The following is a 24751-nucleotide window of genomic DNA, read 5'->3' as shown; positions in this document are numbered from 1 at the left end:
TTCATTTCTTCATCTGTGAAACGAGATACTACCTCATAGGCTGTTGATTTGCCTGAGGATTCAATGAAATAGGTGAGTAAGATGCCTAGCCCAGTGTATGTCACATAGTAAGTGTTCAAGAAATATCCAATTTCTTCTTCCTTTAAACATGTCTTAGCTACTCCTATTTGTGCACCTTGGCGTCCACTGGTGTCTTTGTTCGAAATTCCCTTTTCTCTTTTCTCTGTTTAAATCGTGCCCATCTTTCCTTGCTGTGAACATGTAACGTTTACTTAATACAGTCTTCTGGAGGCAGAAGAACCCTTTTGAAATTTGGAGTTTCTAGAGAGGAAACAGACAGAAAGGATCCCTTGGTGGCTGAGAGTCACTTATCTAATACTTCTTTAATTGATCTATTGATTAGTTGTGTAATTTGGCAATGGAACCTGAGTAGTAATTTTATTCAGTCTCCTGTCCCTCAAACCCAGAGCAAAATAGATTTTAAAGGCATATATGACTGAGCTAAGGTCTTCAGCAGTTAGCTCTCTAGGCTGAGCCTTATGTCCAAACCCAAGCACCTTTCCCAGGCCATTGAGATTCTTGCTTATTCTAAATTTATCCAGTGTCTAAAGACATTCCCTGTTAGATGTATTTTTTATGCCCACCATAAAGTTCCTAAGTGGTCATTTGTAATGACTATAAGGCAAGAAGTAATTTTTTACAACTAGTGTTTCTTAATTTATCCATTTATAAACGAGAACCCAGACCATTTTCATTATGAATTTTGGATAGTCGATAATCTTTCCTGCAGGTGATCTAACCAGCATTTGCAAACTTTTTTGATTGGCCACCACTGTTGTCACTCCTTATATTTTTTGTATATAACAGTTTATTAACAAATTGTGATTGGATGCTGAATAGCTACGAAAGGATAGTCCCGCACATATTCCGCACCACCACCCCCCCCCCCCGGCAACCGCGCTACAGTTTAAGAGATAGCACATTATCATTACCTTTAAAAGTTGGCTTGTGTCTTTGCCCATGTGAGTCTACACACACATTGCTGTCATTAATATTTCAAGGCACAATATGTGCTTAGGCTGAGTAAAGTTCATTGTTCACAATAGTGGATACAAATCATATTCTAGATAGCCTTTTTAATAATTTCAAATTTGGACAGCTGCTTTATGAAACCTGACTAGCTCATCATTGTGTTTACTTTATCACATGGATGAGAAAGGGCTTGCACATGATACAGAGACTTGTGAGCTTTGTCATTTCCTGGATGTTTGCTTATACTTACATTGTTAATACTATCTTCAATCCATAGTATCCTTGCAAGGGGCTGGGGTTTAAACCACTTACTCATTTTGGCCAGAGGGGAAGCATATTTACTTAAAAACCCAATAGTATGGTCCCTAATCCACTTACCTAAGAACCTTGAACGAATCACGGTGTGCTGAAGGAGAATGAACACTGGCCCATGGCTCCTACCTCCTTCTCTCACATCTGCGGCACTAACCTCCATCCAAAACCCACACCTGCCTGCCTTCCCCACCCCAACAAGGGGTCACCCTTGGGTGACACCCACGGATGTCAGCCCACGGAAGAGGCTTTCCATCCTCCCCTTGAACATGTACGTACAGTATGGCTATTCTCACCCAGCATGAAAATAGGTTTTCCCTCTGCCCCTGCAGCAGGATAGATGCTGTCATCAATGAGAAATAGCCTCACAGTCTCTGACAAAGGAATACTTGGCGTTGGCATTTTTGTTTGGGAGTCTCCCTGCCCCAGGCACCAGCTGATGACAATGGGAAAGCCTGAAGCCTCCCTGTCTTTCTTTTTCTCTTTACCAAGGTAGTCTCAGAGGTGAAAAGTTTAGATAGCAAACCTATAAACCCACATTTATGAGGCAAATAAATATTTCTCAGAGTGACGTTCCGTTTCAGGGGAAGCTGCTGACGTGCAGTTGGTCTCTGATAAAGAGCTTAATGAAGCCTCCATCCGCTTGGCGGCTGGGCCGGAGGCAGGGCAGGGAGCTGCGCGGCCACCACTTGCCCCTTCTCCTGCCCGCACTCAACCAGGGAAAAAAGAGCAGGAGGTCAGCCCTTCCTTTCTGGAAAACCCAGGAGCCAGCCTATTGAGTGGCCGTTGCTGCAAAAGTCAAGTATAAGCCAGGTTCCTGTAACCTCTAGAGATCCAGAGAAACTTGCCACCTCTGTCCACCCCAGTTCCACAGCCTGTGGAAAATCCCATGGCCTTCCTCAGATTTCTGTGAATCCCTAGATAGATACCTCCAGTCTTCTTTCCCAGGCTCCCATTTCCACAGTGCCGATGTACAGCTTTCTAGGTGCGAAATTCAGCCTCTTTGAGTTCACCAAAAAATAAATAACTAATTCACCCAAGCAATTGAGAGCAGAGTAGATTTGTCTAAAGATTAGAATTGAGCCGCATGGATTGTTAGGGGAGATTTATACCCCACAGTACACAGCAAACAGCTTTAGAATAGTCACTTATCAGACATCCCAGCTCATCAGAGACCTTTGGGGCCATTATACCAATAGGGATTTCCTCCTTAACCCTTGACACACATACTAGTTAAGTCTCCTCTCTTTAGATTAGCTCACTGCCTCTCAAGAACCAAAGTGACAAATTTCTTCCCTCTTCTCTACCACATGTCTTGGCACCTTGGAGATCTTACAAAGCAAGATACAGACATGTTTCTCTGCCCTAAAAGAATTCTGATGCCAGATGTTAAGATAATGAAGTTTTTGCCACCTTTTTACAATCAGAAGGATCTCCATGATCCTTCTGTCTTTAATTTAGTAGATATTAGACATCTCACATCTGAGAGAATTTCAGAGCACACTGCCCTCCCTGGCCTGGATGGATCTAAAGGCCACTTTTTCTGTAAAAGACCGGATAGAGAATATTTTAAGTTTTTCAGCATGTGGTCTGTCACAACTATTTAACTCAGCTATTAAAGCACTAAGCAGTCATAGATAATGTTAGCTAGTGCACAAGGCTGTGTTCCAATAAAACTGTATTTACATAAACAAATGGTGACTGTAGTTTTCCATCCCTTGATCTAGAGGAAAGCATATAGCAGCTTTGATGAAAACGAGGAGAGAAGCCTCTAGGCTAAACTTCAATCTCCTTAGTTTAGCATATGAGGTCATTTATCACTTGCTCACTTGTCCTACTTGTCCTAAGGTGATCCCCACCTACCTGGCTCAGGCATAGATGCTCTTCTTCTGAATTTTCTTTGCACTCTGTTAGAGTAGCTGTGAGCGTGCTCACCTCATTCTGTATCTGTTACTTACCGGCGTGAGTTCCTTGAGACTCGAGATATCTTCTTCACCCTTTCAGAAGAATGCCTAATACATTGTTGATACTCAGTTTATGTTTGTTAAAATAATTCCTGCTTTTGCTCAGATTTTAGTGTCATGAAGGTCTCCTGAGGATACATGGAAGGCAGGCAGACACTCTCTGAATGAGTGTGGCCCAGCCCCAGGAATGGGGAGTTGTGGGAGATCTTAGGCAGTGAACACAAATGGGTCAGTAGTCAATTCCAAGCTCTTTAGTGGACGTTTCACAGTCGTTCTCTTGATCTTCCCTCAGCTGTTGACAGCAGGTGTTATGATTCCGTATTGGAAGGAGAAAACAGATTTATTGGCTTAACTGGGGTCACATCGTCAGTCAGGCAACCCTTCCCCACCCCGCCTGAGGCTCTTTTGTGCTGTGCTAACCTTCCTCCTAAAAGGCACCTGTGCATCAGTGATTATGAAAAATACTTTATAATGGTGCAACTGGTTTCATCCTGTCCAAGGCAGGGAGTAGACAAAAGAAACTTGGCCTGGTTTAGTGTCCTGTATGTTACAATTCTCTTGACTAAATGTACTGTACTTTATGTAGCAGCCATGTTCTGAAGAGGTAGCATATTTAGAATTTTGTCAGTTAGATTATATGTTAAATTTCCCAGAGGAGCATGTTATTTGGGGTCATTTGGTAGTCTCTCCTCTCATGAAGAATTCTTCCGGAATATATGTAAAGTGCAAATTCAGGGTTTTGTACATCGAGTTTACTTCAAGGACACACCTGCTTTGGGAGCACAACTCTCTAGAACACTCAGTGCGCCTGTTTGAGAGAAAACACGTAGAGTAAAGCACCCCCAGGGGAAAGAGGTGTGGCTCTTGTCAGTGTGTTTTTGTATCTGTGTCTGTGTGTACCTTAGCTCCTATGATCCTTTACTCCCATGGAATCTTTGCAGATATTCTAGGAAGAGGAGGCTCTCTCTAATGTGAGGTAGAGCCCATGCTGCCCACTAGGAGGGACCTAGATGTCACCTTGGAGCCAAACATCTGCTGAGTTCCCATTCAGTACTCACAGGTATCTTCCTCTGGAACCTTAGAACCACATACCCACAGCTGGGTTCCCACTCACCTGTCATAGGCATCATCTCCCCTGTTTGAGATTTCCTTCTTCCTCACTCAACCGCCCTTCCAAGTGCTGGTCAAGAGAACCTTAGGGTTGGTCCATTTGGAATGTTGGTTGTGAAAAACACACATCATAAGTCTGTTCCACCATCTAGCCAATATCGTTCCCATAACATGTTAATTCACCTATTTTAATTCCATGTAACATGTCTTTGCTGACCATCTGCTGTTGATCTAACCATATGCTCGTCCACACTGTGGAGTACTGAAGAGAAAACATGATCACCATCCTTAGCAAGCTCCCCATCTACATGGGAGATGAGGCTCAGATCACAGAATTAGCAACAAAGGCAAAAGTATATAAAACACTTCTCTTCTTCAAGAGTAGGCATGATATGAATTGGTTTGGTTGACAAGCACCAGTCCAGTAGTGAGAACAAGCAGGGCATTCTTCACCAGCCTCTTCTTTCTTTACGTTCTGAGTTCTTTGGGTAATCCTTTCTGCCTATGAGAACACAAAGGCACCATCAGAATTGTTTGCTTAAATATTAATCTATAATTCTTACTTGAAGATTTCCTTCTACCCCTTTACCACGTACAACTCATCCATTCGAATTACTTGTACATCTTCTGCTGGAGAAGCATGTATGCTCGTATGCGCTAACCAAGAAAGTGCTACTTTCTCTTAATCTCATTCCAAAAGTCTTTTGTGGAAGTTAGCATTTGTTCTGCTATTATAATGCTATCTGTTCTCTGTTGAGTTAACTTACTCTGTGGCCTTAGACTAGTTTTCACTTTGAATCATTTGGATTGTTCTAGACTTTCTCAGCTACCACTGCAAAAAAGAAAGTGTTCAGAAGTTTGACGTAGCCTCGGGCAAGTACCCAACCCAGAGCCTGGATCAAAGAGGATTTTAAAAAATAAACAGCTGTGGCATCTTGGGGAGTATAAGCCATCAAGGCATCTCTACCACTTGTCTACTTCATGATTTTCAGCAACTTGCCTCTCCTTTCTGGGTCTTGGTCCTCCCTGAGTCCTATTAAACATGAGAGTGTTCTGAAATAACTAAGAAATACAGTAGAGACAGCTTTAGAACTGCTAAAGCCTTAGTTAAAAGTCACATTGAGGGACACCTGGATGGCTCAGTCGGTTAAGCGTCCGACTTTGGCTCAGGTCATGATCTCACAGTTCGTGGGTTCGAGCCCCACATCGGGCTCTGTGCTGACAGCTCAGAGCCTGGAGCCTGCTTCGGATCCTGTGTTTCCCTCTCTCTCTGCCCCTCCCCGGCTCGCACTCTCTCTCTCTCTCAAAAATAAATAAACATTAAAAAAAAATTTGTTTTTAAGTCACATTGAAAAAAAAATAATAAAAGCCATACAGGAAGCAAAAAAAAAAGAGTATACCATGATTCAAATATCTTTCCTTGTCCTGTCCTTTCCCACTTATGTATAATTTTTGTATAATAACCAGTAATGATATAATTTACAATTTTTGTTCATCTATGTAGCTTATAAAATGTCACATCAACTACTACACTACTTTAGTTGTTCTCTTCTGATAAATACCATGAACAAATAACTGTGTTTGCAGTCAAAGCATCATTAACGATTGGTCGAGTTTGCTTTTGATCTAAGTAGCCCTAACATTTATTGGTATGTCCTACTCTGTAAATATCACACGCTCTCCTGTGCCAGCAATTTAATGATAAAGTAGCCCCAAAACATAATGTCTGGCCTTTCCCTTGAAAAATGACTTACCTGGTTTACAAAAACAACATTTGTGTGACTAAATCAAGAATATGATCATTAATGAGGAATTATCATCTAGGGAAGGAGTTCTAGGACATAACATTAAGTGAAAAAAGGAGAGCACAAAAGAGTATCCATGGTATGTTACCCTTCAAGTGAGAAAGAAAAGGCTATAGGAAAATGCTTATGTATATTCTCATTTGTACAAAAGTAATACAAGAAGGATAAACCAGAAACGAAATTGGTTGCATGCAATGCGTACATAGGAAAGATGCAGAAAGAAGTGGAGAGACTAGAACAGGTTAGTTGGGATGAGGAGGGAGCGATACTTCTGAGTATAATTTTTATATAGCTCTGACTCATTCCCCCAAATAAATAAATAATAAAAATCAACCAGAATGTGGGAGGAATACAAAGTGGAACACAATGGTGAAAAATAAGTCTAACTGAGTTATGAAAGAGTAATATAACCACACTGAATTGTGAAAGAGCAATATAACCACACTGAAGTTGGGGGTGGGGAGAAAAGAACTAAGCCAAGTAATTTAAAAGCCAGTATTGTGAATGGAAATTCTAAGCCTGAAGACAAAAAGAACTATATACAAATACTACACTCTAGTTAGTAAATTTGTTTCTCACAGCGATTCTGAAATGCTTTATAATAGAATTGAACAAATAAATAAAATGTAGATAACTAGAACCAGCCTTCTCACTGTCAGAGAAAGAAGTGATAAGGAAAAAGGGAAGGCTAGCACAAACCCCATGGTGTTGAACTGCAACCAGAGACATCAGATAGGAACTCGTGATTTTAGTATATATACATAAATAGATAAAGAAATATAGATATGTTTGTATGTGCAAGTTAGTAAACACATATATTTCTTAGCTCTGTCCATTGTGGATGACCAAGAAGCCATAACACCCCATAGAAATGAGCAGGCTAATTGCCCAGATTGTGGCTTCTAAACACCATTCTCCAGTAAAAGGAACCGTAGCTTCTTGGAAAAGTGACATTTCAGAGCAGGGGCAGGGAAGGTACAAGATGAGCTTGGAACAAACATCTTAGTGCCAGAAAGTAAGCAAGTGTTCAAAAAAGAGTAGGGCTGGTTGAAAATACACTGGAGAGCCATTCTGAAGGAGTTCCTAATGACCAAAGCTGGAATAATTTGAACAACAAAGTAAATAATGATCATATTTGATTATAACCCGTGAAATAAAATAAATATTCATGAAGTAGTACTAATATAAATAATTGGACAAATAAATAAATGGAGGAGAAGGGACAGTACTTTTCCTCACAGAAGAATTCCAATTAATAATTTACATAAGGAGTGAGAGAAATAGCCAACCACCACAGTAAATATTGTTGCAGGCAAGATCCATCAATGGATATTAAAGTTGGTGGACAAAAGTTTGAGGGAAAACAGGATATTGCATAGTCTTTGTATTAATTACAAAGGTAAAAATAGTAACTTTATGGTGGAGAAGTCATCAGCCATCGCCTTAACTAAGTGATTGAGCAAGGTTAATATGGCAAATGATGAGATGTGGCCATCATGTACACCTGATATTGATGCACTGAAAAGGGTACATTATCACTTCTGTTGTATTTATGCAAAACAAAAAAAATGCATAATCTTGACCCAGAGTTTCTTAACCTCAACACTAATGACATTTTGCGTTGTGTAATTCTTTATTGTGGGGGCTGTCCTGAGCATAGTAGGTTTTTTAACAGCATCCCTGGCTTCTATCCTCTAGAAGCAGCATCACCACCACCCCCACCCCACCACCACCACCCCCAGATTACACCCCCTTATTACAACCAAAAATGTCTCCAAACATTACCAGATGTCCCCTGGGAGGTAAGATTCCCCTCTGGCTGAGAACTATTGCCTTAGTCTCACCATAAGAAAATATTGGGCAGACCCAAATTGAGGGATGTTCTGTAAAACAAATGACCAAAGAAACTATTCGTAAGTATCAAGATCTTTAAAGATAAGAATGAGGAACTGTAACAGATTGGAAGAGAGAAAGGAGACATGGAAAGTAAATTCAATGTGGGATTCTGGAGTGGATCATAAAGAGGACATTAGTGGAAAATCTGCTGAAAGTAGAATAAAGCTATAGTTTAGTTAATAGTATTGTACGAATGCTAATTTCTTGGTTCTGATCATTATATTATGGCAATGTAATTAATATGTGAACATTGGAGAAGCTGGGTGAATGGTACAGAGGAACTGTCTATATGTTTTTGCAACTTTTACATAAGCCTAACATTATTTAAAAATAATGTTTTTAATATGCCACTGATGTTAGTAAAATGCAGACAGATTTCCATATTGAACTCTATGACATGGATATAAGCGTAACTGGTATTTAGTATTGCTGAGATGATTCCCAACACCTCTAAGGCATTGTGTGTGTGTGCATGTATGTGTGTGTGTGCGCGCGCATGGTTTGCACCACAATTTATATTTGCTATTTAAATTTTGTTATAAGTGAAAATTTTGTAAAATGTTCAGTTGTTAGTTCAAAAAGGAGGAATAGTCAGTATGTCATTTTATAGCATTTCACTCATTTGGCTTGGATTACAGTTATTCATGCTTTTCTTTTATTCTCCTACATGAGGGTAAACCATTTATTTTAATGACACTTGAAAGGCCCAGCCCTGTTCTTTGCACATAGAGGATGCTTTAAAAACATTTGCTGAATCCAAGGGGTTTACCTCTTCATTAAGAAAATCTGAGATAAGCTCATATGTTCTATTATTATTGTTTCAGATCTTATGAGTAACTATTAGAACAGGTTACTTCATTTGAACTTTTTAAACTTTAGAAGGTTAATAAGTTTTATACAACACTTAAGAAACATAGAGGCTCCTGGCTAGCTCGGTCAGTAGAGCATGCAACTCTTGATCCCGGGTTTGTACATTTAAGCCCAATGCTGGATGTAGAGATTACTTAAAAATAAAATCTTTAAAGCATAAGGGTGCCTGGGTGGCTCAGTTGGTTAAGCATCCAACTTTGGCTCAGGTCGTGATCTCACAATTCATGAGTTCAAACCCTGCGTCAGGCCCTATGCTGACAGCTCAGAGCCTGAGCCTTCTTCGGATTCTGTGTCTCCCTCTCTCTCTCTGCCCCTCCCCCTCCCCCACTCACATTCTCTCTCTCTTTCTCTCAAAAGTAAATAAAACTTAAAAAAATTCCTTCTAAAAAATCTTTAAAAAGTAGAAATTAAGAAAAAAGAAAAAAAAAAAAAACAAGTCTTAAGAAACATAAATAGAATGAACACAGTGCAGGCCCAAATTGTGGTTCTATAAATTCTATCAGAAGTCATCCCATACAGAGTCAGGAATTTTAACAATGTTCTGATGCAGAAGAACTCATCAAAAGCCAACTACAGGAAAACCCACTAACTAAGGAAGATACCTGGTTATGAGAAAAATGAACTATCCTTGTGGTTGTGTTAGCAAGTTTTCCAGCCCATCCAGGTTTGCTAGGCCTCCCCAGCCAAAGCAGACCCTTGTCTATGGACCCTCTTGACCAGCCCCAGACACAGAAGCCATGCATAAAAAAACACTGGTCTTGGGGTGCCTGAGTGACTCAGTCGGTTGAGCACCAACTTTAGCTCAAGTCATGATCTCACTGTTTGTGAGTTCGAGCCCTGCGTCGGGCTCTGTGCTGACAGCTCGGAGCCTAGAGCCTGCTTTGGATTCTGTGTCTCCCTCTCTCTCTGCTCCTTCCCCACTCGTGCTCTGTCTCTCTCTGTCTCTCAAAAATAAACAAACATTTAAAAAAAATTTTTTTAAAAGAAAACACTGATCTTCCTTCATAATAAGACTGATACTTGACTGAAACTTTTGTTATAAGTGCTTCCTTGTACACAGACCACTTCATTCTGTTCCAGGCACACAGGCATCACTGAACTCTTCGCTGAAGTCACAAACTAAACCCTAGTATGAATAGAATGCTGGAGGTACAGAAGACATCACAGTACTCAAGATACAGGTTTAGGTAGTACCCAGATGCACCATTAAAGACTAAATCATGTTGTAAGGAAACACTAAATCATGTCCCCTTTTAGTTTTTGTGATGACAAACAGAACATCTCATTGTGACACTAATATTTGAGTCATCATCTATTTATGGCAAGAATGGTTTCCCATTTATGATACTGATGTAAAATGTTCTTTTACATTTTTCTTATGATAAAACAGGAATCAATACAAAGAAAAAATGTTAAGTAAATAATAACATATGTAGCATGAGGCTATGATAAAAATTGCAAGGTAATGTTCAAACTATAAAGACTGTGGAACACTGATCTTCAGTTCAGTCTTCCACCTCTGACCCTCCTCTTTCTTCTTCTCCATCCACCATCTACTTACAAATATCAAGAAATAAGAGTTCTTAGAATGCATTTTTAATATGCTACTTCCTGTGAAAGAGAGAAAGAAAAATTAGAAAGTGTCGGTGCCTCTGCCTATCTTTACAAATAGAGGCGTAGGGAGGACAGGCCCAAAAACAATGGAGTTGGTTACCAGTGAGACATGGGGAAAATTGGGGTAAAAGAAATACAGCAAGGGAAGGAACAATACTTCTCTGAATTAGCTTGTTTGTAGTTTTGACTTTTGGAAGCATGTTAATGTCCTACATATTTAAAAACTAAATTATCAAGGATGGGAGAAAGGAGCCTAGAACTAAAAGCAAGTGGAAACAAAAGAACCCGGTTGCATTTAGATGAATACCATAACTAGACCCAAGGGAAAATTAAGAACTAACCCAAGTGACTTAGGAACACAGTGTTTGTTTGATTGTACACCCAGTCTTGAGTTGGGATGGCAAATGGCAATTTTTTTGGTAGTGGTATGTACAAATAATTCTGAACCTATTTTAGATATACGATAGGATGGAGCAAGTTCACAAAAGAGATGATGTTCTTGAGAGCCAAGATTCTTATTGTGGAAGAAAGCGCGCACAAGTACGGAATAGAGGAAGGCGAGAAAGAACTCTGCGAGAATGATTAGATTGGAGGTATTAGTGAAAACTCATGATTTCTACAGTATATATGTGTACATGCTTATAGAAGCACACATATGTATGTATATGTATATTTACGTGCAAGTATTTCCCAGCTCTGCTGAAAGGGTTTAACTGCCCACAGATTGCCCCCCAGCAGCAATGAACAAAACTGCTACAGTAGCAGTAGGCATACTTAGCACCCAAATCTTGGTCTCTATAACATTCCAACTAAAAGAAACCAGGGCCTCTCAGAGAAATGGCTGATGGCTGGGGCACGGTAGATATAAGACAAGCCTGCAACAAACACCTTATTATGCCAGAAGGTAAGGAAGTATCACAGGGACACAGGCTCTAGCTCAAAGCGCTCCCACTTGCCAAATCTGGGACAGTTTGAGCACTGAAATAATGAATTAGGTATAGTGATGAATATAAGCCATTGAAAAAATGGGAACTCATGAATCCATGCCATAAATAAATGCGTAAGTTAGTGAGGGAGAAATGCTGAGTGACAACTGATAAATGTGGAGGGAAGCGTGGAGTTGGAATGCCATCATTTTGCAACCATCATAGTAAAGCTGAATCAGACAAGAATCTTCAATGGATGCTAAATCTGAGGGGAAATTTTAATCAGGAGCTGTATATCTGCATGATCTTAGATTGTCTCCTCCATTGCTGACTAGTTGGCAAAGGAAAACATAATACCTAGGCAGGGAGAAATCAGACAGCATCTTGATAGGGTGATCAAAATTGATATCACCAATGAGAGACAGATGAACAGTGTATACCTCAAGGTGTGATCCCCTGAGGAGTAGTACACAGCATCACTTCGGTTGTATTCTGGCCAAAAATTCATGTCTTAAATCTTATTTTAAGAAAGCACCAGAAAAAAACAAGTAGGGATTTGTTTTTGAGAGAGAGAGAGAGAGAGAGAGAGAGAGACAGAGAGACAGAGAGAGAGACAGAGAGAGCGCACATGCACGTGCCAGTGGGGGAGGGGTAGACACAGAATCCAAAGCAGGCTCCAGGCTCTGAGGTGTCAACACAGAGCTCAACACTGAGCTCAAACCCATGAACCGCAAGATCGTGACCTGAGCCAAAGTCAGACGCTTAACTGACTGAGCCACCCAGGTGCCCCTCTTGATCTCTTATTCTAACACTTCCATGGGATCCAGCCAAACTGTGCCCCATGCAGCTAACTTGGTTAAGTACTCCCCAGACTCCCCAGTCTCCAGCTCTCCCAGAGGAGGCCATAAGACTGGGCACCAGCCCCCTGAAGGACTGTGGAAAGCAACACAGACCCAGAGTGTGATCAATAGCTCATACTGGTTGAGCTTAATAGAGTTGTGTAGCTTTCATGCCCAGAGTGGGATAAATTAAGTAGCTTGTCATCCCAGAGCTTTTAGGCTCAGTACTGGCATTGAGAGACTTTGGCAGGAGGATACAAATAGAAAACTGTAGAGCTAAATCATGAACCACCCTCCCCACCCCATTGGTGATTTGCCCAGGCATCATCAGCCAGAAAGACATGGCATTCTGTGCCATAAATCAGAAAATACTGATAGCGTTAATTCCATCACAGAAATTAGGAATTCGTTAATAGAGAAGGTAGTTTTGTCAAATGCACATATGTATACACATCTGAAAATACCAAAAATGCTTTTAAGAAATCAGGTTTTCAAATGTTTCCAGTTCAACTTGTTATTCATTCACTTTTTTTATTAGTTTATTGTATTAGTTCCCTAGGGTGCAAACAATAACAGGCTCCCCAAGGTCTTTTACATTTTTCCGAGAACAAATTTTAATTAAGAGAATGCTGTCTTTTTTCATAATTTTTTTTCCTGGTGTTTAGGGGAAAAACACAATTATATTTGTAAAACACAGTACTGGGAGGACTAGAACGAGTGTCTATTGCACTCCTAGGAGCAGGTAAAGAGGAACTATCTTGCATGGTGTTTGGGTACTATAGGACAGAAATACCACAGTTAGAGTAGGAAGTCAGGGAAAATTCTCTTCTAAAGCAGAGCTCTGTGAGGCCTTGGGGCAGTGAAAGGAAGTGGTAGAAGCCCTTTTACTTGCCAACTAAAATAGGCCTGACCTGAAAGAGGCCTGAGAGGGCCCTTTGGGGCTAGGCCAGCCTAGACTGACTGACTTGTCTGCTCATCTCTGTCCCCGTCTCCTCTCCTCTTTAGTATCCCTTTCTTGGCTAAGGGTGTAGGGGCTTTCCTCAGTTTTAGGCTTGGGACTTCAGCCAATTCCTGTTCTGCCTAAGGAAGTTTATAACAACTATTCTAAAAGAATGGGTGGGAGAGGAGGCCTGGCCAAGCAGGGCAAGGCCCACAAGCGCCTGTTTGCCCAATTGCACGGTGAAGACAGACAGGGGAGGAAGGTGTGCCTAGAGCCCAGGCCCTGACATTGGATTTGACTCTAGGCCTCTCTTGGCTTTGTTCTGCACAGAGAGACAGCCATCCACTTGTCTCCATCGTCAGTTACCTCTCAGAAAGGGAGACCCAGGAACATGTCTTGAGTTCAAAGGCCTTTACATGAATCCCATTGCTAGAGACTGCTTAGAAGGCCCTCCTGCTGTGCAGCAGTGTGAGAACAGGACTTTGCCCCCTCTAGAAGCTTAGAGAGGGGAGGCAACAGTTTCCCTTTCGTCACTCCTACCTTTGAAATGCAATGATTTCTTTTTTGGCTTTACCTAGTTACAGCTTTTAAATATTTGTTAGGGTGATAACCTGAGGCTAAATCTGGCTGGGAAGGAAAGCCTTTGACAAAATTCATTTAAGTTTCTCTAAGTCAGAATCTCTCCCAGACTCAGAACTCCATTTACCCTCAGAGTGCTTTCATTATCTTCTTCTAGGCATCCAGTTCTTGGCACTCATGACTCTTGGTGCTCCGCTTGAACCCTCCTGACCCCAGTGCCAGATTCTGTGCCCTCAGTCTTGGACTAAGCCCACTTTTCAGTCCTGACCTATCATGGCTCTGGGTTCCATCTGTTCGGCCAGTATCCACGTAGGTGCGACATGGATTGCTCCCATAATGCTACAGGATCCATTTATACCTTGGTCCAGTGTTTCCATGTTGTCTCTGTGCCCTGTTTACACACTATAGGTATGTGCATATGTCTGTGTCTGTAAAGGAAAAACTCAGTGTTTTGCTCTCTATGTAGGGAAAAACTCAGTTTTTTCCTACTGTGTTTCTCCTCTGAGTCTCCTTTACCACTTACACAAAACACTTCATTTCTGACACTTCTGGTCACCAAATGCTTGGACGTTTTTCTCCACATCAAGCAATTCCCTGCAACACTAGCTGGGTGCCCTACAATTTTACTCAATTCTGACACTGTCTACCCACAGACAGCATCAGATCCCACAAGTTAAAGGCTCAGTTCCCCCAAGACCCTCCCCGCAATTCAAACAGCAACCACCTGGTTGTCAACCTGGGCTTCTGACTGACTGTTGTAGACGGCAGCTTCCCTTGACCCCCTCCTTAGGTTGAATTTGCTGGAGTGGCTCCCAGAACTTACTAGATCACAGGTATCTTAGAAAAGGCTATAACTTAGGAACATTCAGGTGGAAGAGGTGTGCTATGCTATAGTGTAGGTATAGGGAAAAGGGTGTGAAGGAACTTCCATGGTCTCTCCAGGCGTACCACTCTCTCCAAATCTCCACATGTTCACCACCTGGAAGCTCTCCAAACCCTGTACTTTTGGGATTTTATGGAAACCTCATCACATAGACATGATAGCTCATTAACTCTGTTTTCAGCCTTTCTCCCTTCTCAAGAGAATGAGTGGTGGGGCTGAAAATTCCAAGCTTCTAATCATTGTTTGATCCTTCCAGTAGTGACCAGCCCTTATCCAGGAAGCCCCCCAGGGTCTCCTCATTAGAACAAAAGACACTCCTATCACCTAGGAAATTACATGGGTTTCAAGAGATCTGTGTTAAGAACAGAGGTCAAAGGCCAATATCAGGACAAGAGATGCCCGTAGTGTTCTTATCATTTAGGAAATTACAAGGGTTTTAGGAGCTCTATACCAGTAACCAGGGCCAGAGACCAATATGTATTTTCTGTTATCTCACAGTATCAGCTGAGTAACTTGGTCAGGAAGTCAGTTCAGGAAGGTCGGTCAGTTCAGGAAGTCATGCAACTGGTTCTTGAACTCATACCTTTTTAACCTCAAAGCTTATACAGTTACATATGTGGCCCTCTAAGCAGTCTCTCTAGCAATAAGATTCATGTGGAATGCCACTTGACACATGGAAAGCATTCGTTAAGTATTTATTAAATTAATGAATGGTTATTATGATAGTCTTGTGTTTTTTTTTTTTTGTTTTTGTTTTTTTGCTAAGTTTATTTATTTTGAAAGAGAGGAGAGGGAATACACGAGTGGGTGAGGGGCACAGAGAGAGGGAGAGAGAGAATCCCAAGCAGATTCCACACTGTCAGCAGAAATCCTGTTGCAGGGCTCAGTTTCACAAACCATGAGATCATGACCTGAGCTGAAATCGAGAGCCAGATGCTTAACCGACTGAGCCACCCAGACGCCCCTACAGTCTTGTGTTTTGATTCAGTCTCAGCCTGCCTCTGAGAGCTAAGTGCAGGCATGTGGTCTTAGCAACATTACAGCACTTATAGTAGAGGTGACTCTGCCTTCCAATGATTACTCATTTATTTTCCTAGTTGCATTACAGTCTTTAGCCATGCTTTCTCTTATTACATTTTTATTTTTATTTTTATTTTCCAGATCTACTGTTAGCTGGTAGTGAAGGATGGTAGGGGTTTTTGAGATCCTGGTTGGTCTTGTCTGATTAATCCCTGGGGTGGGGTTTGAATATTTTACAGCTTTTGGATCTCTTCATCCAGTGGGACTGGTCAACCTACCTTGCTGACTATGGTCAGCCCAACTGCAAGTACCTCCGGGTAAACCCAGTGACAGCACTGACCCTGCTTGAGAAGTGAGTACCTAGTCCAGCGGTCTCTGCTGGGAAGCGGGGGTTGGTATCGGGGATAATTTTCTCTTCGCCAGTACCTTCAAAAGACAGCAGAGAGGTCCTGTTCTTGAAGTTGCCATAAGTGCTACCAGCAGTCTCCATCATTGGATTTGGCAGGCTGGCCTTCTTGTAGCCTCTTAATTCCTGAACCCCCAATAAGCTAGGTCAAGTATGGGTCACGTGGACTCTGGCAGTACTTTGGAGCTTAAAGGGGCAACATCTCTTTAACTAGAGATGGAAAGAGAAGAAAGAACCATGCCTTAAGCTTGGTCAGAGGCCACCTGGTGAATAGAATGAGACTGGCCCCAGTTGTCTGGGGATGATGGGCAGAACAGCCCCATCGAAGAAACCCCATCCGGTTTCTAGCAGAGAAGTTCTTGGAATTACTGAAACCTTCACCAGCAACCCCTCCCACTCCCTGCCAGAGTCGAGCCTTACTGTGCTGACTGTCCCAAGAAAGCTGTGTTGGAGAAGGTGTCTCCTTCTTGCTCTGGGCAGTCACTGGCCAACAGAGGCGCTACCACTGGGATTGGGTCAGCCATCTCCAGAACATCCCATGGCTAACCAGTGTATCAACCAGATGCCGGGATCTGCTGTGCAGCCTAGTTCTGGCTTTTGCTAACCTAGTTGAGAGCTGGCAAGCCAGAGACCAAGATCCAAGGAAAGGGGAAGCTTTTTCCTGTCATCACAGTTGTTAACTCCCAGCTTCCTCGAAGCTTCTTAGAAGAGTACCCTGCATCTAAGTAGTACAGCAAGTACCTATGTGGCCGTATGTGAACTTGGATACACAGACCAGCATCTAGGAGGTCAGAATGGAGCCTTAAGCAGAAGAAAAGGTTAAGGTGTATTCTCCCTACTACGCGGTGTGGTGGGAGAGAAGGGGAGGAGTTGGAAAGTAAGCAAGAGCAGGATGTAGAGGGATGTGTTTGCAGCCAAGAAACTAAGAGCCCAGAGTGCAGCTTTCTCCAGGCCAAGACAGACTGATGTTTCCATTTTAACTTTGTTTCCCATGATTCTCTCTCCCAATGACCTTCCTCCCTAGGATATCTAGAGAGTAAGTATATTATTCACTTGGGCCTTTTCCATCACTTTGAGGCAAGTCCTTCTGGTTTCTTCATTGACACTAATGACTACACTAAAATCCCTACCCTGTGAGTTGTCCCCACCCTGACACACTAATCTACTAAACTAGCCTGGTGCCAATTGGCTGGCTGCCTCCTCGATCCTTGGTCCTCAGAGTGACCCTTGGCATACCAATTCCTATGGGGCTGGAGGTCACAGCAGGGATTTTCCCCCACTGGCGCCAGGTAAAGGGCTGTTCCCACTCAGCTTCCTGGCCCACTCAATACTCTTGCTAGTGCAGGGCTTGAAACTCAGCCCTGACAGAAGCGAGCTCCTCGGCAGTCTTCCCCGCCTCCTGGTGGTTGAAACCCATGGCGTTAAGATCTGGAGCCTATGCCTCCTGCGGAAAATTTTTTATTAGAGGCCAGGCCTAATCCCAGCTGAACTGGGGACATGTTGGCTTTTCAGTTGGTGTTTAGATGTCGTATTCACTATGTGTCCAAATGGGCTGTGGGATTCCCTTTCAGTTCCTTCTCTCAGTAGTCCTTTACTTGTCTGCTCCTGAGAATTCCTAGATCTAAGAGGTATTGCCTCATCCACTTTCTGTGGATCAATTATAGGCTAAAATCATCAGCCTGTCTGTAGCATTCTGGAGGCCTAACAGGACCAAAGCCTCGTGCTTAGCCCTAGGAGTCAGCAGGGTTTAAAAGCTTCCTTCCAAACCCAGTAGGGCCATAGGCCACGCCGATCACTAAAATCCCTATTTCCCAGCCTCATAGGAACCAGTCCCTTTCCCTGACCCTTTCCTGCTTTCTGCACAGCCAGATGTACCACCAGAGCTTGACAGTCTCCGCTTTTTAAACTGGCGCTTCTTGGCAGGGTGAGATATGAAAAGAACCAAAGACCTGCTGAGGACATTCAGGAAAGAGAAGAGGCTCCTGTGTCATTGAGAGGTGGCCATAGCCAGAGTAGATCAGGATCCCGAGGAGGGTTCCCCTTTGGCTTTGGAGCATTCTAGGGCACAAACCAGCATGCCACCGTCAGCCTTCAGGGCACCTGAGTTTATCTTTTGAGTAATCCCAACTCCAGGCCTTAACGGCCAAGAACTCCAAGACTCTGAGGCCCAGGGTTCTTCTTCCTCCCTTCCTCCTACCTTATTGCAAGAGCTTCCTATGGGAGCTGAAAGCCAACTCTGGTTCGCCATCTCTGGGCGGCTTGGAGCAGTCCTGAAATTAATGATCACATAGGATGTTAAATTAAATATCTCATACATATAGGGAGCGTTTTTTTCTTCCTCCTTTTTTTCTTTTTTGTTTTGTGTTGTTTTTACTTAGATTTATAGCATATTCCCTGGGATATATAATCTAAAGCCAGGTCAGTTCCATAAATGTAATGGTATAATTAATGTGTAAGGGACCAAATACAGTAATCATCATAGCCTTGAGACCCACGTGCTTTCTTTTCAACCAACCTCCATCACCTCTGCTTCTTCCTCACCTCCAAGCACAGACCTGCCCATGTGGGTGGGTGTATCTTATACTCAGTGTTCTGAGTTCGCTTGAGTAGTTCCAGCCTTAAGGCCCTTAAGCTTAGATCTGTGAGAGAAGTCTCCATTCATTTGTGGCCGTCAGTGTCAGCCAGAACCACACAGCTTTGGTGCTCGTCACAACCTCCTGACCTCATTTATATGCCCTTGTGGGATCTCTGGCCTTTTAACTCACTGGCCCCAAAGCTGCCCCTCTGCACAAGAGCCACCCCACAGGAAAAGATGGGCCAGGATTGGCGATGGGCCAAAGGCCCTTGGATGTATACCTGGGGGTTGATTACTAGGGTTGCCAGGTTCCTTCCCCCCCACTTCTTCTGACCTGTGTCCCTGCAGCCCAGGGAGCTGTGAAGTCAGAGAGCTGGTGTAGCTCCTAGGGGGTGGTCATGAAGACCCAGGAGAAATTGGTCTGGGCAGTGTTCTTAATTCTCTAACACCAGAACTAGGGGTGGGCTGAAGGCCCAGTGTGCAGAGACTGAGGCCAGAGTTAACAGTCAGACGTCAGAGGTTGTGGACTCTCTGCAGGGAATAGCAGATTCCCACATTCTATCACAATGGCTTATTCAGACCTGGGCATTTCTGTGAAACCACAGCTTGGCCTTGACTTTATCCATGCTTCCCTGTTAGGTCTCTCCATCTGACCACAACTGTTGCCCAGAGCTGCCCATGGTTTGTACTCTAAGACTATGCCACCTCTGGAGCTTTAACAGGACCCAGGAATAGAAAGCCCTGCAAAGACCAAAGGTCTGAGGATATAGACAGACATCGAGTCCTCAGGGGCTTCTCTTGCCTAAAGTTCCGGTTCATCAAGTGAAAGGATGGCCCACCTGCTCTCCTCAGCACCACACACTCAGCCACCTCACTGTCTCTGGGTCCTTAGTCTGAGACAAAAGAAAAAAGATCATTCAAGCCCTTAGTGTTGTTAAGGATGGGATAGAGTAAACAGCCTGTGAAGTTTAGAAATACATGGTGGCTTTTCGTTATTCATATCCTCTTGGAATTACTAGTTGAGAGTATGTTTTTTCCCTATCTTTCAAATACCAGCTTTAAGGTCCCAGCAAGATTTCATAAGCTCATGAGATGGTAAGTGGATCCTAGATATCCTGTAAGAGTCTGTTGAGCACCAGGACTTTAGCATGCTCCAGAGACCTGTAACAGGTGCGCAGCTGGAGATAGAAGGGAAGGAAATAGGTAGGGCGGGTATGGATGATCAGGGGGTTGGCTCTCCCATAGCTGGCTTTTGACTTTTGATTCCAAAGGTGACCGAAGTTGGGAGGGCTATGGACGGCTTCCTGAATAAGTAGGTAAGTATGGGCCTGACAGTGGAAACATTCTGCACTCTCTCAACTCTGGGTGGAGGGTAAGATACACTGTGCGATCCTGCCTCCTGCCAGTTCTTTCTACCATTGTCTCCTCAAACACTTTGCTCTCTTTCTTTCCTTCTGTGTTTAGGATGAAGGACACTAGCCGCAAGAACAACATGTTTGCACAGTTTCGGAAAAATGAGCGAGACAAGCAGAAATTGATTGACACTGTGGCCAAGCAGCTCCGGGGACTCATCAGCAGCCACCATTCGTGAAGGCTGGCCTCAGGCCCACAGAGGCTGCTCACTATAGCCCCATAGCCTGGGACCCAGCCCTGGCTGGCCCTGCATTTGTGCATTCTTCTTCAAAGAGAGCAAATGTATTTTTTTAATAACCTATGTACAGTATTCGCATAACCTTTCCCTATAGTAAAAGAGGCACAAGATAAAGCAAGTACATGAAATGTTGCTAGGCTGGGGCTCAGGAGAAGTTACACTATACTGTCTGTATCATCCTAGAGATGGTGATATCACCAATCCCAGTATGATGAACCACCTTTCATCCATGGCTCTCGAGCCTAGGTCTGGGGCTCAGGAACGACACTAACAAAATGGGTACTTGGCACTGGGAGGTAAGGTGAGTAGGCGAAAAGGTAATAAAGTATATCCTGTTTACTCCCGGGTGCCCCATTCACCACATAGGTGAGGTTGATTCTTCATGATGCAAGGAGAGGACCAGGAAAACGTTACTGTTTAGTGTATGGAAGACCAGCACACTGTTCCGGAGGTTCGTATCTCCTCCGTCCACCAACTTTCACTGGCTGGGAAACAAGCATGGCATGTGGCCAGATGACAGCTTCACTCCAGTTCCCCAAGGATGGCAGTGTCTTTAGCCCATATCTGACCCAGTCTTTTATTGCTGATTTCTCTAGGGCAAGACAGAGTTGAGTATACAGTGGTACTAATTGGACCCCATGACTAACTGCAGGTTGCTCCACACCAAAAGGAGTTTTATTGGCTCTTGAAAACCAGTGTGAATGGAATCAGAGCCTCGGTCCTTTCCCCATTCTTCTCATTTTCTTCTTTCAGGGTCAGGGAACTTGGTTCAGAACATAGATCAACAGTTATTTCCATAGATCTTCACAGAGACTTGGCCTCCTTCAGTAGTGTCATTGAGATAAGTCGGATTCCAGAAGCCTGAAAATGGCCCTTACTCTACCCTGAGGTAAAACCTGAAGATTACCTGGGAGTGTTCCTTGTGTTGTAAAACCAGCTCCCTGGCCACCAACTTTCAAAGAAATATTATCAGCTCTGCACACTGGGGGCAGCCGTAGCTGGACAGGATGCCTCTAGGGATGGAGACGCTGTCACCATGAAGTAGACAGGGCCAAGTATGGCTAGTAGTTTGTTACCTCTGGCCCAGCTGTCCCTTACTAAGTCATATCCTAGATCTGAAGCTTTTCTTACTCAAGCCTAAGCCTTCCATCCTCTCCTGAGATCCCCCGAACCATCTTTTGGCCTCATCTGAGAAGGATTGTCTGTAATCCTACCCCACAAATTCTGGAGTTTGCAAAGCGAGCCTGGACTAGCTAGCTTGGAAGCTGTGTCCGCTGTCCCAGACGGGCTTCTGACACAAGGGCTTTGCTGTGAGGTCAATCAGAGGAACCTGGACTTGAAGACTCTTCAGGAAGATGCTACTGTGGCTACTGGCAAGAGTATAATTATGCATCACCAAACAATGACAAATAAGCCACACAGGCCTTTCCAGCTTGGATTAGTGGGTGGAGAGACGCATCAAGCAAAATTCTTCACTCCCTTTGTCAGCTACTGAGTTGCTTCTGGGGAGGGCAGTGCTTCCTTTTTTATTCCCCACCCCAGCCCCCCAACCCCCCGTATCCCATCACAACTTGAAAACCAAGGGGAAGAGATTATGCCCACAGACATGCAGGCTTCCTCAAAGCTGGAGAGACGAGTCTGCGTGTAAGCTCTGGAGAATCTTTCTGAAGCTCACCTTGAGACCTAGGTGGTTAGCCTAGGGTCTTAGGATGAGGGTCCGGGTGAATGCTTCCACCCAGAACTTCAAAAGGCAAGGGATGGCAGGGGGCCATGGGAATGAGACCCAAGATGCCATCTCCCAAGCCCTGGACTTGACTGAAAAGGAGCAAGAAATGATTACACGAATCTAAAGTCCTATTGCTTAAGAAGGGCCCCAAATATACGCCTTTTATTAGTCCCCAGTTTGCAGCAAGATTCCTTCAGCTTTGTGTACTGAGACTTGGATGTGGAATGGACAGAACCTTAAGCACGTCATACTTTTTGTCTTTTTTGAGTCATCATTGCTGGTCCGGTCTCAAACATGTACCCTGGAAAGACTGCTGTAGAGGAAAGGCGAACAAGGTGGAGGAATGGGGGTTCCTCTGCACCTTGTACACAGAAGTCCCTTTAAAGAAAACACTTACTCAAGCTCAAGACTTATTAGGGAGGACCCTTTGGTAGATCTCCTCTTCCCTCTCAGTCTGCCTTTAGTCTTCTCTAACGAAACCAACATGCCGCTACTGAGTTGTCTGTAGAGACACTCTCTTGGGGGGCAAGAGAAGGTCAAAAAACAGGGACCCGCAGCGTCCAAGTTGTTTGAATTGGTGAAGTAGGAATTTTCAGTTTTGCCTTTTCAGTCTAGCTGGACCAGCCCTTGGAGGACTCACGCACATGTGCCCATGCCCATCAGATTCCTAAGATCTGGCCTCAAGTGCCCAGAGATAGATAGGTAGGTGCCCCAGTGGGCCTCAGTAAGGGGAGCAAGGGCACAGGTGGCTAGAAGCCTCCCGGCCTTCTAGTTAATATGACTCTTGACCAAGTTCTTGGAAAAACCTGGTCCATGCTTCTAGAGGGATGTTCTTGTTTGGGACCCTAGTGGGTTTCAGAAGTAGTACAGGTGGCTTGTATAGTTTCAACATTCATAGGAAATCTCTTTGCGTGAACTGTAAATGAAGCTGTTGGTGGGGGGAGGGGGAGAACAGGACCCAGAGATTGGAACCAGCAGAGTCCCTGTTGACAGAAGAAATGTCCAATGGCCAGGGAGTGCTCCCCAGTGTTTCCATTGCATACCAGGCCTAACAGCCTCTCAGGCCTCAAAGCCAGCCTAGCTTCACTGCACACTTGTCAAGCGCTTGCTCAGCAAGCCCCAGACCCAGAGCCCTTTATCCCCAAGATTGGCAGTGGCCATGACCTTCCTCATAAAGCCTCTCGACACTCCCTGGGGCCTGCTAACAGAAGTCCCCCCCTACCTTGGCCTCCTTTCTCCCAGGACTCTCCTCCTGGCTGCTTCAACTGCCTCTTTTTTTCTCTTCGCCTGCATCCGCAATTACTTTTCACCAATGTGTTGGAAATGGCCTTTTTATTTTGCACAAATAGTTGTACATTTATGGAGGAAATTTAGGAGAGTCCATTTTTAACTCTAAAGGGAATTTTTTTCTTTAAAACTCACTCGTAAAGCTACTGATGCAGATGGGCCTCGTGGTTAGTGGGAACCTCCCGTGTGGAAAGAGCATGTTTATTCCTCCTGTACATTTTCCTCTCTTAACTGCTATTAAACAAGAGAGCCTATGTACCTGTTTCAAAAGCCACGGTGTTGTCTCATGGTTTTTTTTTTGTTCTTCCGCCCCTTTCGAACAGTGCAGCTATGGTTGGTGATCTGGATGACAGCCGATGCACCCCCTCAACTGGACTGAGGACCAGAGCAGGCAATAGCCTGCTGGGGGGAGAAAGCCTGCCTGCCAGACAAGGGCAAGGAGCCTTTGAAACGTCCCGAACTACTGAGTTAGATCTTCCTGTCTGTGTAGTTAACGTTGGCATCATCGCCATCAAGACGAGTAACTTTTGAAATGCCTGACTTACGTGGAGCACCAGGCTAGGCAACTTGAGGCCTGATGTGTCGAACACCAGCCCGGCAACAGAAAGGCTCCCAGTCAGAACGGGAAGATGGCGGATTACCCAGAACAAAGCCAGGCTGGGAGAAGGGGCGACATGAGCCGATTTTAGAGCTCAGTGTGGGAGAGGGGCAGGCACCACGGCCTGCTATAGGAATGGATCTGGTCAGGGAAGAGAGCAGAGAGAAAGCAGGACGTTAAGTAGCTGGGCCTTGAAGGACTCAGATTCAAAATGTATTAAGCTGTAGGAGTATCTTAGGCGCAGACCACATTAGAGTAAAAAGTTGGCCTGAGCCTGGCATATGCTGGGAGGTTCCCCACGGAAGCATGGGGAATAAGGCCAGAAATGGTGTAACAGCACCAGTCTGCCTGCCCCCTCAGAAGCCATGAGAATAGGATGGGAAAAATTCCTTCAGTAAAAAGTCTGACTACTGTAGCCAGGTTTCAGTCCCTGCTGTGCCACTTACTAGCCAGCTGGCCTTGACCAGTTACCTCCCTCAGTCTCATAATCCTCATCAGTGAAACAGAAAAGTAGTCCTAATTTACAGTGTGGTTGTCAAGTGTGAAGGAGTCATGGATGGTCAGGATGCTTCGCCAGTTCCTAGCCATAGCACGTGCACTGTTTAAGGCCTTCCCCTCCTTCCTCTCCAATTCCACAACATTCCTCATGGCTGAGCACTGGACAGAAGTGTCCAGAGCTTCTCTGCCTCCTGGCTTCTCCTCTCCAAGCCCAGCGCAG

General features: G+C 44.0%; 1 protein-coding gene across 4 annotated transcripts in view; it reads left to right on the top strand.

Annotated features, from left to right (window-relative positions):
- Positions 1-23709, top strand: part of EXOC6B (exocyst complex component 6B) — a 611818-nt gene extending 588109 nt beyond the window's left edge. For 2 of the 4 annotated variants that reach the window (XM_030310832.1, XM_030310834.1), the window contains exons 21-23: positions 16030-16142; positions 17221-17232; positions 20236-23709. In XM_030310832.1, the coding sequence (XP_030166692.1) occupies positions 16030-16142; positions 17221-17232; positions 20236-20362 (252 nt within the window). In that variant the 3' untranslated portion in view covers positions 20363-23709. The remainder of the gene's footprint in view (positions 1-16029; positions 16143-17220; positions 17233-20235) is intronic. The other 2 variants (XM_030310833.1, XM_032592666.1) reach the window with 1 other exon arrangement.
- The last annotated feature ends 1042 nt before the right edge of the window (positions 23710-24751 follow it).

Source organism: Lynx canadensis, chromosome A3 (genome assembly GCF_007474595.2).
Source record: "Lynx canadensis isolate LIC74 chromosome A3, mLynCan4.pri.v2, whole genome shotgun sequence".
In the NCBI taxonomy this organism is placed as follows: domain Eukaryota; kingdom Metazoa; phylum Chordata; class Mammalia; order Carnivora; family Felidae; genus Lynx; species Lynx canadensis.
This window is presented reverse-complemented; position numbering and strand designations above follow the sequence as displayed.